Raw genomic sequence first — 16,151 nt, forward strand, 5'->3', positions numbered from 1 at the left:
ACCAGCCTGACCAACAGAGTGAAACCCCATCTCTACTAAAAACACAAAAATTAGCCGGATGTGGTGGCAGGCGCCTGTAATCCCAGCTACTCGGGAGGCTGAGGCAGGAGAATCGTTTAAACATGGGAGGCGGAGGTTGCAGTGAGCCGAGATTGCATCATTACTAAATTCTAGCCTGGGCAACAAGAGCGAAACTCCATCTCAAAAAAAAAAAAAAATAAATAAATAAACAAAGCCCTGGAAGTGGTGTCTTAATTTAGCTAATCAAAGTTCAAATTGATGATAGGAAAGAATGTCAGCTGAGTTTTCATGTTTTTTTTTTTTTTAAATTTTATTTTTCTTTTTTACAAAGTCTTGCTCTTGTCCCCCAGCTGGAGTGCAATGGCATGATCTCAGCTCACTGTAACCTCCGCCTCCCAGGTTCAAGCGATTCTCCTGCCTCAGCCTCCTGAGTAGCTGGGATTACAGGCGCCTGCCACCATGCCCGGCTAATTTTTGTATTTTTAGTAGAGACAGGGTTTCACCATGTTGGCCAGGCTGGTCTTGAACTCCTGAGCTCAGGTGATCCACCCGCCTCAGCCTCCCAATGTGCTGGGATTTTTTTTTGTTTTGTTTTGTTTTGTTTTGTTTTTTTGAGATAGAGTTTCACTCTTGTTGCCCAGGCTGGAGTGCAATGGCATGATCTCACTCACTGCAACCTCTGCCTCCCAGGTTCAAGCGATTTTCCTGCCTCAGCCTCCCAAGTTGCTGGGATTACAGGCGTGCACCACCACACCCAGTAATTTTTGTATTTTTAGTAGAGACAGGGTTTCACCATGTTGGCCAGCCTGGTCTCGAACTCGCGACCTCAGGTGATCGGCCCACCTTGGCCTCCTAAAGTGCTGGGATTACAGGCATGAGGCACCGAGCTTGGCCCTCTTTTTTTTTTTTTTTGAGACAGAGTCTTGCCCTGTGACCCAGACTGGAGTACAATGGCACTGATCTTGGCTCACTGCAACCTCCACCTCCTGGGTTCAGATTTTAAAATGTGTTAAATCATCCTTTCCCTAGAGATGTTTGTTTTACAGCATGTCAGAAACAGTATGAGAATAAATCCTCACCACAAGAGGGAGCTGGACCATGAAGAAATTAATGGACTGTTTTGGAAATAGAAATAAAAACTGAGAAAGTGCAGGAGATTTACAGTAAGACCATCAGTATCATCAGTGGTGACCATTATTTGCACTAAATGATTACTTCATTCTTTCAGTTGCTCAGATCAAAAAATCCCTGATTCCTTACTTCCTATTATATTAAAGCATGTCTTTTAATGCTGATGCTTTGACATCTAGGGCCTTGCGGGCTCTGGAGGGACTGCCCTTACCAGGGCTAGCTGATTCCCAGACATAGCAAAGGGCTGGCGCCTTTCACACGCAATGCAACCAAATCAGCTTCTGTGCCTGCAAGCACTTCCTTCCCAGGCCTCTTCCACTCCATGCCACTATCACCCCAGGGCCAGGTACCAGACAGCTAAAGACAGCCGGTATACCCCAGAATCTATTGAAGTTATTCAAGCTAGCCAATCCCAGGCCTGCTGACTGCCTCTCCATTTCTTCCCGCAGACACCACAATGCAGGCTCTTGCCCACATTTCCTCTTCACTCTGTCTACCTCCTACTTGATCCTGGTGCTTCCCCATATGGCCCCTGTAACATGGTGTGCCTCCTCCTCTTGGGAACTGTGAATAACAAACTATTGTTGGGTTTCAGAAAACAATACCCAAAAATGAAGGCCTCAGGGGCAGCTTCAGGAGCAAAGGTTTTTCTCTGACTTTCTCCTGCCCTTCTGTCTCTGAGTCCCATCCTTCCCAGAGGCTGCCTATAGACCCCAAGGCAGATCCTGGCAACCAGACCATTTTTCCCCAAAGCCATAAAACCTAAAAATATCACTTGAACTTTCCCTCTGCCTTTCTGTGTAAAAACTGACCATAAAGAAATTATCTCACGCTTGTAATCCCAGCACTTTGGGAGGCCAAGGTGGGCAGATCTTTTGAGGTCAGGAGTTTGAGACCAGCCTGGCCAACATGGTGAAATCCTGTCTCTACTACAAATACAAAAATTAGGCACGAGAATTGTTTGAACCCGGGAGGCAGAGGTCGCAGGGAGGCAGAGGTTACAGTGAGCTGAGATTGTACCACTGTACACCAGCCTGAGCAACAAAGCAAGACTCTGTCTCAAAAAGAAAAAGAAATTATCTGACCTACCTTGTTTGACTATAGTCAGAAGACCCCCCATTCCAGAAAGGGCCCTAAAGTTGCCTTGCAAAATTATAGTCAGGGAAATCTGACATAACTGACTATCTTGCTTCTACCAGGCTAACTTGCTTTGGCTCATTCTTGTGTGGAGGCCATAACAGTCCTTTCCTCGAACTGGTCCCCTCCGTGTTCAAAAATGGAAATCGAATTTGTAAAGACTAACAAGAGGACGCGAGGTTAGAATTATGGTAGAGGCTTGAACTTTGCTAAAGAAAAGGCTGAGTTAAACAATGACCTGCCATTGCCGAGCTTATTTTTCTGTAAGTTGCTTACTGCCCCAGAGTCACAAGATTTATAACTTCCCCAACTAATCCTGTAGATAACATTACTACTGTGAAACCTGAAGAACCAGTCTTTGAGATATTTTTCAGATTTAGCGCTTCAGCAGACCAAGAGATGCCACCTGGTCCCAACAGCCCCCCAGTCCCAGGAACTGATTCAGCTGCATGAAGACAATTTAGACACCCCTGTGATTTTATCCAAAGCCAATCAATCCTTTCAGTTCCCCAGCCCCCTTCCCACCAAAGTACCCTTAAAAACCCCAGCCTCTAAATTCTCCGGGAGGCAGATTTGAGAAATTTCTCCTGTCCTCCTGCTTGGCTGGCCTTGTGATCATTAAAATTCTTCCCTTGCTGCAACATCTGCTGTTCTCAGTGCATTGTTTTTTTTTTCAGGGCAGTGGGCAAGAAGAACCCATTGTGTTGTGACAACTCTGCCCCATACCCAGAAGAAACGAATGCATGCTCAGAGAGGCCAAGAAGAATCTAGACGGAGAGGTTTGGCTAGGTTTCCCCACTCAGCCTGTTAGCATTAGATCGTGCCCTTTTTGTCCAATCATATTTCATACTTCATTGAACCTAAGCATAAAAATGGCCAATTTCCCCTATATCTTTGGATCATCATTCTAAAGGCTTTTGTGTATTCACATTAAATAAATGTATGTGCTTTTTCTCCAATTAATCTGCCTTTTGATTTTGAGTTGATTTTTCAGCAAATTTCTGAGAGCGGGATTTGTCTCCTGATCTGTTGGCCTCACCATTCCTGAATAATCAGTGAAATGCCTAATGCCACATCTCAGCACATTCTACTGTTTCCTCCTATGATGCACCCCAATTCAACCACTTCTCCTCACCATGGCCCCTCTGTCCTGCCCACCATCATCATGAACCCCCTGCTTCCACCTGGGTCCCTACTCCCACTCCAACCTATTCTCAGTACAACAGCCTGAGTGATCCTTTTACATGCGGGAGGAAGATATTGTCATTCTTCTGCTGAGATCCCTCCAGTGAAAGGGCTAACAGCAATTACGATTTCAAAAGCATTTTCAGAACCCGCAGTAAACTAAGTTTAAGAAAGCTGGTGGTTTTTGTTTGTTTGTTTGTTTGTTTGAGACGGAGTCTCACTCTGTCGTCCAGGCTGGAGTGCCGTGGCGCCATCTCAGCTCACTGCAACCTCCGCCTCCCAGGTGCAAGCGATTCTCCTGCCTCAGCCTCCTGAGTAGATGGGATTACAGGCACGCGCCACCACACCCGGCTAGTTTTTGTATTTTCAGTAGAGACGGGGTTTTGCCAAGTTGGCCAGGCTGGTCTCAAACTCCTGACCTCAGGTGATCTGCCAGCCTTGGCCTCCCAAAGTGCTGGGATTACAGGTGTGAGCCACTGTGCCTGGCCAGTGTTCTTAAAAACAAACAAAAGTGTTTTTACTTCACTGGTTGGCTTCCCCTTGCACTCTGAGTTTAAAACAAAGTCCTTAAAATGGTTTTCGGGGCCTCTGTAGAATTTGATTCTCTTCTCTCCCCACTGGCCGGTCCCCTGGCCTCTTGAGCTTCCTTGAGCATTCCCACCTCAGCTCGTGGCTCTCTGTGGCCCCCTCAGCCTGAAATGTTTCCCCTGGAATCTCCATAATTTGTTCTCTCCCTCAGGAAATGAGATCTTCCCTGACCTTCACCCACAAAAAAATAGCACCCCTCTTGGCTCTGCACACCTCCTCACCCTCTTTATTGCCCTCTCTTTGTCCCATACCACTTACTTGCTTCTTGTCAGTTTCCCTCATTAAAATGCAAGCTCCACAAAGGCAGGGATTTTGTTTTTATTCACTGCTGATTTGCTAACGGCCCAGAAGAGGAACTGCTATGTGGTAAAGCTTAAGAAATTCGTGCTGGACTTGGATGAAGCTGGAGGCCATTATTTTAAGTGAAGTAACTCAGGAGTGAAAAACCAAAACCCGTTATGTTTTCACTTATAAGTGGGAGCTAAGCTATGAGTACACAGAGGCATTCAGAGTGACATAATGGACTTCAGAGACTCAGATGGGGGAGGGTGGGAGGGAGCTAGGGATAAAAATGTACATATTAGGTACAATGTGTGTTACTCAGGTGATAGCTGCACTAACATTTCAGAATTCACCACTGTATAATTCATCCATGTAACAAAAAACCACTTGTACCCCAAAAGCTATTGAAATATATATATATTTTACAAAGTACTCCAAAAAAACACCCCCAAATAAATAAATAAATAAAGGTACTCTAGCTCAGTCATTCCCACATCACATGCCTAGAAAGTGCTTTGTGCACATTCAGGAAGATATGCCTAGTGATCCCCGCAGAGCCTGTCATCTAAGGGAGCCGCCAGCTAGATGCTTCACTCATTAAACAATCGAGAACACACAATAATGGTCTGGCAGTGTCCATCCGCATGTGACAGAGCAGCAGGGACAGGGCAGGTCCCGAAGAGTCAGGCCAGGCTTCCTGGGGGACTGCTTGGAAGGAGGCAGGTTGTGGCTATGCCTGGAAAGGTGGCATCCCATCCCAGAGCAGGCGGGACAAAGTTAGTGAGCTCACTCCATGGGTCAAAATTAAATCCTCCCCCCCTCCCCCAGTTGTCATTATAGTTTAATTTTACAAATAGAAAAAAACTGAGGCACAAAGAAGTTATGTCATATAGCTAGAAATGGCAAGGCTGGGATTTCAACCTAAGACAGTTACCAAAATTCTCCTAATTACAATCTACTGACTCCCATTCATGCATTCACTCTACAAGTATTTATTGAGTGCTTACTGTGTATCAAATGTTAAGGATATGTTAGTGAATAAAATGAACTAAAATCCCTGTCTATGCTAGAGGGAGGAGAAAGACAATCAACAATCAACATAATATAACTAAATTCTTCGGTATGCTAGAAGGTAATGAGAAGCATGGTGAAAAATAAAGGAGGGTAAAGTGGCCTTGGAATGCTGGGGGAGGAGAATGTTGCAGTTTAAGTGGGGTGGTCAATGAAGTCCTCATGCAGCAAAGACTTGAAGGGCACAAGGGCAGAGCCTGTGGCTCTTTGGGAGAAAGACATGCCTGAGAGTGGGGCAAGCCTGGCTCTCCTGGACTGCAAGGGGGTGGGTGTGGTTGGAGCACAGGAAGGAATTGAGAGAGAGAGGACATGCAAACAGTCTTCTGAACCCCAGAGCAAATCCATATTTGCCAGAGAGCAATCAAAAGCCCAACATCACACAGACAGTGGCAAACCCGGGTGAAACCAGTCTGACTCCAGATCCCAAGTCCTTTCCACCACACAACCCTCCCTCTGCCACAGCAGAGAGGCAGGAAGAGAGCAGCAGAGGCGGGAAGAGGGAAACCCCATAATAGAAGATGCTTCACGTGTTGGAGGCAAAGGATGAGAAATAAGATGGGATGGAGAAGCTATGCTGGAAACCCAGGCAGAGGAGGTGGAAGTTGGGGATCAGGATAGAAATGGGCTGAGTATAAAATTATAAGAAGCTGGTCTTGCGGGGAGCGGTGGCTCACACCTGTAATCCTAACATTTTGGGAGACTGAGGCGGGCAGATTGCTTGAGCTCAGTTTGAGACCAGCCTGGGCAACACGGTGAAACCCCATCTCCACTAAAATACAAATAATCAGCCGGGCGTGGCGGCATGCTCCTCTAGTCCCAGCTACTCGGGAGCCTGAGGCAGGAGAGTTGCTTGAACTTGGGAGCCAGAGGTTGCAGTGAGCTGAAATCGCACCACTGCACTCCAGTCTGGGCGAAAGAGTGAGAATCCGTCTCAGAAAAAAAGAAAAAAAAGAAGCTGGTCTGTGTGTTGCATGGATTGGATCAAAGAGGGACCCAGTCAGAAAGATCAGCTGATCGGTAGGCTAAGTGGATGATGATCAAGGGCAAGGAAGACCAGGATATTAAAGGTTGGCCTTAACCCATGGAGAGCAAGAAGAGAGAAGGGTAGGAGAGAGAGCTCCCATAAGTATGGTTAGGAGAGCAGCCAGGAGCCCAGCTGCCCGGCTTCAGACTCTGCCTCTATGGCTTCCTAGTTCTGCGACCATGTACCTTAACATCTCTATGCCTCAGTTTTTCTTCCTGTAAAATGGTGTGGTAACGGTACCTATATCATATGGTTGTTGAAAAGATTAAATGAATAATCTAAAACACTTAAAACTGCCTGATAAACTCTAGATAAATATATCTTTGTATACACTCCTCCACAGCCCCCACTGACAAATTGATTTGAATTATTTTTTAAAATCTATTTATTTAATTTATTTGAAGAGACTAACCTCTCTTCTTCTCTGAGGAAAATAAGAAAACAAAACTCATGATGCAAATGAGGCAGACACTGTGAGTGGTTACCCCAACTATCATTTCCCTTTCCTACTTGCTGGGAGAGCCCCAAACTGGTTCAGGCTACACAGCCATATGCTTCACTCAGATAATCATAGTGCCCCTGTAGCCATTGCCAGTGATTGGCTTAGGTTTTCTCAGTGAGAGAGGCCATAGAAGAGATTTTCCTTTTCATCTATTGGATGTTGCCAAATTGGCTGTGATGGCTGAAACCCAGGCAGCCATGTCGTGGCTGTGAGGTGAGCTAGCTCCTGAAGGCAAAGCAGACAAGCTGAGAATAGCAGAGTGGAAAGATGGGAAGAACTTGGTGAGGCTGCTGAATTAACTGTAGGGATACTCAGCACTTCTTGTTATGCGAATTAGTAAACCTTCTTTATTACGTAGGCCATACTGAGTTGGGCTTTGATGTTTCTTGAAGCTGGAAGCATTTTGATACTTACAGAAGTAAAAATGTGGTAGCAATCTAGATGGATCCATTAATCGTTTTCTATGTACATTATAAGAAGTGAAGCTCTAAATTCAAAACCCTGGCTTTCGGTTTTTGTAAATAAATAAAACTTTAGGAAAAACACATTTACCGAGCATACCACTATGTTGTGAGGGAATTACCATGATCTATCTATATCTGTCTATCTATCTATCTATCTCTATATCTATCATCTATCTATCTCTGTCTCTATTTATATCTATCTCTATCTCTATCTGTCTATATCTATCTATCATCTGTCTATATCTATCTATATATATCATCTAACTCTATATCTATCACCTATCTATATCTACCTATCTCTATCTCTATCTATATATAATCATCATCTATCTATATCTATCTATATCATCTATCTATATCTATCTATCTATCATCTATCTGTATCTATCTATCTATCTGCAAGGTAACAGTCATTTTCTGAACTACTTTTGGAGCAGAACCCCCTTTTCTATTTTTTCTTTTTTTTCTGCTTCAAGAAGAGGAACAGAATTTCCTCTTCTTCCTCTTATTTTTCAACTACAGCCTTTTTACTGAACAACCCCAAATCAGTGAGATGCTGAGTTGAAACTAAATGAAACTATAGCATAGTCTTTCGATAGCTGTTACCTAGTTCTAGAGATGACTGCTGAAATAATTTCACATTTAATATAAACTAGCAGTCTGAATGATTCCGAACATTTAAAAAACCCAAAGGCAGATATTAGTAACCATCCCATCTATACTAATGGGGTGGTTACTATACTAATTAGTAACCATCCCATTAGTATAGATGGGATGGTTACTAATTTGGTCTAACATAATTTTGTCTTGATTTTCACATTACCTCATTCTACAACCCTTGGGCCCATATCAATCGTCTTAACCCATGAAAGTTGCCGTATCTTTCACTTTCAAGGTTAGCTTCTTAAGCTTACCTCACTTTGTATTAAATTTTTAATCCTATATTCCTTGTTCCCACAAGGAGGAAGAATATTAATATTGCGATTTGACCCATGTGTGTTAGAGGGTGAAGCCCTGCCTGAAAGATCTAGCATGAGAATGTGTCTGTGCAGGTGGAAAAGCTGATCCAACATCAGTTTGGACTCAGTCATCTCACTCGTTTCTGTTTCCTTCCTTCTGTGGAAGGAAGTCTGATAAAATCAAGGATTGGGCAACTGAGGGAGGTAAAATAAAGCAGGAGATCTCATGGCCTAATTCAGTTTGAGGCCTAACTGTGCCTCGTGTAGCCCTGCCAAACTTCCTAGAATTAACTTCTTTGGGGTCCTGGGCAGAAGGCCCAGCTAATAATGAGGTAGTGTGTTGACTCCCTTTGTCACTGGCTTTTGTGCTTTAGAAATGTTGATTGGCCGGGGCGCGGTGACTCATGCCTGTAACTCTAGCACTTTGGGAGGCTGAGGCAGGCGGATCACTTGAGGTCAGGAGTTCGAGACCAGACTGGTCAACATGGTGAAACCCTGTCTTTACTAAAAATACAAAAATGAGCTGGGTGTGGTGGTATGTGCCTGTAATCCCAGCTACTTGGGAGGCTGAGGCAGGAGAATCCCTTGAATCCCAGAGGTGGAGGTTGCAGTGAGCCAAGATTGCACCACTGCACTCCAGCCTGGGTGACAGAGTGAGACTTCATCTCAGATTACAAAAAAAAAAAAAAAAAAAGGAAATGTTGACTGTGATTAGGGCCGGAATAAGGGATTGCCAGGGTTCTCAGCTCAGACTCATCCTCAGACTGCTAAAATCTACCACAACATCTAACAAAATTTTTATATTTTCTTTAAATTGTGAATTGAAGTTTCCTGTCTTTCAGCTATTTGCTCTGATCATCTCATTCGCATTCCAGACCCTTACCATGTATGTATTTAATCCGACACTTTCTGTTGGTGTGGCTAATCCTTCTGGATTTATGGGTGTATGTGGAATCATATCAAATACACAGCAAGCTCCAAACTTTTCCGACTCATCCTCAGCTCTTACTAGAATGCTCTGAAAATGATAAATGGCTAATAATATTTTAAAACAACTTAAAATGTAAAGTTCACTTAGTAATTTAAATACACAGGTAGACACATTATAAGAAAACCATTATTGCTTTTCTAACCTAGATGATCAAAGGAAGACAGCGACAGATGATTGTATATTTTGTTTAATACTTGCATTGTTTCTATAGCGCAATTATAGCAATCTTTAAATTTACTTTCATTACAAATATTTGTCAAGTTTTGTTTCAGAAACATTTTTCCTACTCTCTTGCATCATGCACCCAGACACACTACAAAAAACTCATTCATAACACAGTAAGGGCAAACATTACTCATGTAAACATCTTTCATTAATTTCCCATAATTAAAAAAAATCATAGAATTATAGATATTGAATAAGGCTCATAGATTTAGTTCAAATTCCACAAGAGACCAAAGATGCTCGTTAACTGTGATGGGGTTAACTTTTGGTTGCAATAAATGCCGAAAGCATACCCCCGGCTTCTACTCCTTAAACATACCTCACAACCTAATAAATGTATTTCAGGATAAAGAGAGAACATAGAAAACCCAGGAGGAAACTTTTGAAGAAGGGAGCTCAGAATTATGGACATAATTTTCCTATGTGATAAGCAGGCATTACGTAGTCCCTGTAGTTTCCCAATACATGAATCAAGGTTAATTATCGTAACCCAAAATGTAACCAAGTAGATATGTTGATACATTGGCATGTGTGTTCATATTGCTACTATACACAGTGAAAATTTATCCTAATATGTATCATTTCATTATATCCAGGACCAAAGTGGGAAAAAAAATACCCACTCAAGTTGAATATCATCATAAAGGATTTTTTGTTTGTTTGTTTTTTCAATAACAAAAGAGTCAGGAGAGTTGGGAGGTATGTCCTAGGGATGTGATTGGTCTTGATATTTAACAACTTTGAACAACTGTGTGTAAAGTCACAGACAGAGGAAGCAAGGATTTTTGTTATCGGAGGACGTCTCTCTCTCTGGTTGGAAGTTTGGTGCTTGGGTGCATAGTCTTCCAGAGCTGAGACAGGAAATGTACTGTGCTGAGAAATGGGCCCCTTGCCAGATGCTCCCTTCTCCTTCCTCTCTGCGAGGCGGAAGTCAGAAGGTAGAGATTGCTGGCAAAACTGTGAAGTCCCACCCTGGGGTCTGAACCCCAACTCCACTGAGGGCAGCCTCCCTGACGTGTGTGACTAGGCAGTAAGGGTGGCGGTTGATGGCGGCCGGGAAACCCAGTTTCGAGGTTCACATGGCCAAGTCTGGCTTCTGATTCTGCTGCCCTGCAAAGAAATTGTGCTCCAGATAACTGCACCGGTGTCTCTAATGCCTCTGATTCACTCTCAGGCCCCTCAAAGGCCTGCAGTGATATCACTAAAAGGTGAACACACCTCCATTAGCACCTAACTTCCACCAGGAAGCGGCTGAGGCACTGGGGAAGCCTACAAGCTCTCTCCACGTCAGGTGCAACAACGCCGAGGAAGTTGCTGAGAGTCAGAGTTATTGTAGGCTTTTGATTTTTAAAAATCAAAATTGATCTGCATTACATCTCAATAGACTCAGATAATTCTCACCAAAATTTTTGTAATGTGTTTAAGTAGCACTGGAATAATTCAACTTCATTTAAATATATTCATTCTATCATGAAAATATTTCATACAAACATCTATTTACATACAAACACATTAAAATTTGTGAAAAGGGTTCCCACCCCTGTGGTTGTATGGCTTGAAATAGTTTCATTGCTTTGAATATGTATGCACACATTTGGCAAAAGAAAACTATTACAATTTAGTATTTTTGAAATTAAAAACAGTGACACCGAGGTTCCAAATTCCTGAAGGGAAAGATAAAAGAAAAATAGTAATAATCTATCAAGGTACCCCAAGTAGATGTAGATTTGATATACTTTGTGAACCTTTGATCTGTGGCAAATAAACATTACAACTGTCAGTCTTGCAACATAGTTTTGCTTGTTTTTCTAAAACAAAAGATATCTGGATTCTAAGTCACTACTCTTAAGACAGAAGCTTGAGGCAACTGTTTTAAAACAAAACAAAAGGGAAAAAACGATACCTCTACCTTCTCGGAAGATTTTAAATGCATGTTGCAGTGAGTGATTTAAATTTTTATATATTAAACGAAATTTACTAAAAGTGCCACATACTGTCTCCCGGAGAAGACAACCCTTTAATTCACTGTTCACAATTAATGCAATTTTAATAGTTCTATTTAAATGTTAAAAATGGTTACATTTGGCCTCATTGGCCTTTCCGGGTGGGTTGTTGGTGGTAAGGAAATAGTTTTTCAAGTGTGAAGAACCCCCATAGGGCAAATAGGTTTAACTACAGTCCCAGACAGGTTCAGAGAGCTCTTGGAAAACTAATTTCCTTCTTAGTGTCTCGGGTAGATCAAGGATGAAGCAAGTTAAAATAAGAATAGGTACTACAAGACTCAAGAACTCCTCACTGCTTTCTTTTTGATCTCATCATTCCTTTGTGTCGGAAATTCAATCTTTCCAGTTGTTTTTGTTAGTCCATTCAAATGTCCATTTGGGGACATGCTCCTACAGGTTAGTTCCTATTCCTAACTCTAACACAAGATAATATTTCATCACAGAAAAGATGCTAAGGGAAGATCTGGTCATGCAGGAGTTGGACTGAGACAGCTCTGAGTGAATCTGCTTGAGATTACAGTGTCACACACACATAGGCTCCCGCTGCTTTTTAGGAGAGCATAAAGTCATTTCTTTATTCCCCACCACATGGAATCTTCCACGTCTGCTGTGATTCTGATGCTGATGAAATGACCAGATGCGGCGGCTTCCTGACATATTTCCTTCCCCAGCAGATGTAAAGTAGAAAAATACATTCTGAGTATTCTTTTCCACTTGCACTTAGGTTCAAACAAGAAACAAACCCTTCCGTCCTCAGCTGTTAATTCCTTATAGAACCTCCACTCCCTTGACTTCCTTCTCTACCTACAGAACTCAGTGAATCTCAAGCCCCACTCTGATTCCAACCTGTGACAGAGCCTTATATTTGGGAGTATGTGTGTGTGTGAGGGGAGGGGTGGGAGAGACAGAGCCAGAGACATAAGCGAACAGAGAGGGACACACAGAGGGAAAGCCAGATGGGGAAGGACCCGAGGACATGCACAGAGCCAGAGAGACTCAAGAGAGGACAGTGCAGAGGACTTGGAACAGGGAACAGGAGAGGGCAGATGGGGCTGCTGTTACACAGGACATCCAGGTGTTCTCACATATGCAGAGAGAAGAGGAAAGAGCAGGAGAAAGAAGAGCTAGAAGACACAGAGAGTATGAAGAGAGTTGGGAGGAAGACACAGTGAGGCTCAGTGAGGGCGCGTTGCTTCCTCTGATTTGCGTGGAGGTCACAGACACACTGCTGAGTTTTAAGCTCAGAGTGTTAGCATTCAATATCTCATCTGAAGAAATGATTAGCAGACTAATCACTACATTCAACTCTTCAATTCCTTTTATCCAATTTTGAAAAAAAAAAAACCATTTGAATGGGATAGAGTAGCCCCTTAGGATGTAAATTGTACCCCACTGCAGCCAGGACCAGAATGCGATCACTCTCAGGAATGAAATCATTCAGGGCACGGCTGCATCGGGGGCATGACCAGCACGATCCTCTCCCTGACCTCATTCCCTGACCCGGCTGCACAACTCACCTGAGTGAGCTTAATGCAAACCATCTTTCTCCTGAAGACAGTCACTCCCTTTGGGACACATTTAAATTAAAGCACCTATCAGAATGCAAGTCCAGAGGCCCTGGCCCATCTGTCACAGTGTATAAAACGGTCTCTTTCTACAGAATAAGTGACCCTATCCTGGTGCCTTTAAGTCTAAAAACTCTATTCAATTCCTTTGGTGGGCAATCTAAAAGCACCAACAACTTCCTCTCATGGGTGAACCATCGGCTTAAGCTTTCAAGCAGGGATCCAACTGGATCTCCCTGAAACCACTGCCCCCTAGCTGCAAAGTATGCAACTGGGTGCTCTAGGAAGCTTGGCCTTGCAAAGAAGGGAAGGGCAACTCTGTCAATGTGCCCAGGGGCCACCTGAACTGAAAGTCATGAGCAGCCTGGGATCAAGCACTTTTGTTGTAGTCTTCATAAAGCTATGTGCAACTGACAAGAAAGAGCAAACCTCCTTCTGCCTATGTCTTCACTCTTCTCCCACTGCAAGCCTTCTCTCATCAGCTGGAGCTCACTCTCCGCTATAGCTTGGAAGGCCTTAGCTTTCCAGACCAAACTGACTCAGGTGACAGGAACCACAGCTGACAGCTGCAGATCAGCACAACAGCTGCTCTCCAGTTCTTCCAGCCACCACATCGAGGTGTCTAAAAGAGACATAGCTATGGCATGTGGTAAGGGTGCTTATAAAAAACAAAACTCTCAGAATTCATTCAGAGCAATCCCAGTGAAGTTACAGATCTAATTAGCTAAACTAAAAAACAGGGGTTTTCTCCTTATTTCTGCTGTTGTGATTACACATGGCTGGCAAAATGGCTGAAATGCTATTGATAGTGTTGCTTTTAAACTATACAGGTGTGCAGTCTTAGTTTACAATGTTTTGAAGCAGGTAAGTGCTTTGAAATTACAATGATGAAGAGTTTTAGCATCAAGGTTTGATTTGTACCTAGTAATCAGTATGTCTGCCTTAGTAGTACTGACTAAAAAAATTGCTTTTTGAATTCTGTTAGAATTCAAATTTGCTATTTGACTTTTGAATTCAATGCACTGTGTCACAAGCCTGACTGCACTATGTTATGTACATTTAATGTGTACTCAAGGAGAAAAAAATTACTAGCACTATTGAAAATATTGCAAAATTGCCACAGTTACTGCTTAGAAATACTAATTTTCTTCTCTTCTTTCTTAAAGTATATATTACAACTCTTCCATAACTTAATGCAAACAAAGTAAATTCATTTCTTCTCACATCTTAAAGCAAAGATATCTTTGTTTACATGCGAGAATAATATTCTATAATAATACCCTGGCCCTATGAGCCAGTACTTTATATTAGGACATAATAATAAAATGATGATATAGAAAGAACCAGAGAGACCTACACACTGCTATTGATGCAAAAATCCATTTGGAAGTTTTCTCTTGTAAAGGATATCTAAGAAAGAGAATAGGACTGAGGGGTGAAATGGCTTTAGAAGTGGGCTTCTATTCACTAGGAAAAAAACAAAGCCATTCTATTGCAAGATACAGATCAAAGGTTAAAAGGCAAATTATACTACATTTAGAGAATAAAGATGTAGTAATTGTCAACCCTCAATATGGCACATATGCAAGTGTGGTAACACAATTTGCACTGGCCATAGGAAAAAAAGCACTATGGAAAAACCACTGACTAAAAATGACTGAAAAACCCCATTTCCCTGTTTCAGTCTAATCATTTGGCATCTCTGAATGTGGTACAGATTTAGACTTGAACCACCAAAGAACATCACGCTGTCTTATGTCAAATGCTTGACAATACCTCTCAGTAGGACGTTGTTGCAAGGCTAGCTAATTTTAAATCTGGTATGAGTAATACAGTCAAACCTAGTTAGTATGCGAGAAAGTCGTTGCTAACACATGGTGAGAGGATGTGACGTCACAGCATGAGCAGTCCCTGGTTGTCCCATTGTCGGATAAACGTAGTGCATAGATCCAAGTTTCTATTCCAGGTCTCTGAACCCCAAAGCCAGGCCTTTCACTTTTGCTGGGTGGCCTGGAAGGCCTTCAGCTCCACCTGGTACCACTCAGGGGCTTCAGGCCCACTCTTCCCGGGGGGGGCTGTGGTCATAGCCATAGGCAACGGTGAGCTCTTCATCGGCCTCCACTGCTCTCAGGGTGCGGATGCATTTGATGGGCCCAAAACGGGGGTGGACAAACCTAAACATCAAGATGCACACAGTCATTCCCGGGCCAGACTAGGAGGTTGGAAGCAAAGGCTAGGGAGGGGCTGATAGAGGAATCACCCCCAGGCACTCTTCCCTGGGCACGCCTGGTAGGTACCCAAAGTGTGGTCACCCAGCATCAGTTTCACCCGAGAGCTTGTTAGACATGAAGCATCTCGGCCCCATCCCAGACCTGCTGGATTGGAATCTGTATTTTAGCGACATCCCCAGGTGATCCACTGGTATATTAAAGTCTGAAAAGCACTGCTCTGTTTTTTAAAGCATATTTGGCACCTTGCATTTATAAACAAACAATCATGATCAACAACAAAAATCTGTCGCTAATGAGAAATCAGATCCAGTGCAGCCCGCCAGCATTTGAGCTTGTCTGGCCAGCAGCATCAGATTACCTGGCTGTATCTCAGGGAGAAGGCTTCACCAGAGTGCTTTTGGAGTTGTAAGAAAGAGCCCTGTGGATTTTCAAAGGCAAAAACTCTGTTTTCCACCCTATACATAGAGAGGAAATATTATTTTCTAGCACGAAAGTAGATGAAGATTTCTTCCCAAGAGGGAAGTCTAGACCTCCCTGCCAACCTGCTTATTTAGTATTTCCCTGTGGAGCATCCTATGAAGGGAGCAGTATCTCCTTCCTACAACAAGTCCTCCTGGGACCAGAAACGAGGTTAACACTATGGCTATGTTCATTTGCCAAAGGCTCCCAACCCTGTTCATCTGCACAGCTCCCTGCAGAACAGGCAGATAAATAAGCAATAAATAGACTTAGCTCACCTAACAGCTGCTGAAATGGATATATGTAAGGCATG

The 16,151-nt window shown here is 43.0% G+C and overlaps 1 protein-coding gene across 2 annotated transcripts in view; it reads right to left on the reverse strand.

Annotated features, from left to right (window-relative positions):
• Positions 1-16,151, reverse strand: part of SETD7 (SET domain containing lysine methyltransferase 7) — a 64,267-nt gene that overhangs the window by 1,315 nt on the left and 46,801 nt on the right. The window contains exon 8 of one of the 2 annotated variants that reach the window (XM_025386141.1): positions 9,527-15,322. The exons of the other annotated variant lie outside the window; for it this stretch is intronic. Coding sequence (XP_025241926.1) covers positions 15,199-15,322 — 124 coding nt within the window. The 3' untranslated portion in view covers positions 9,527-15,198. Of the gene's footprint in view, positions 1-9,526; positions 15,323-16,151 lie in introns of those variants that run through there. 2 annotated transcript variants of the gene reach the window in all.

This window comes from Theropithecus gelada, chromosome 5 (genome assembly GCF_003255815.1).
Source record: "Theropithecus gelada isolate Dixy chromosome 5, Tgel_1.0, whole genome shotgun sequence".
In the NCBI taxonomy this organism is placed as follows: domain Eukaryota; kingdom Metazoa; phylum Chordata; class Mammalia; order Primates; family Cercopithecidae; genus Theropithecus; species Theropithecus gelada.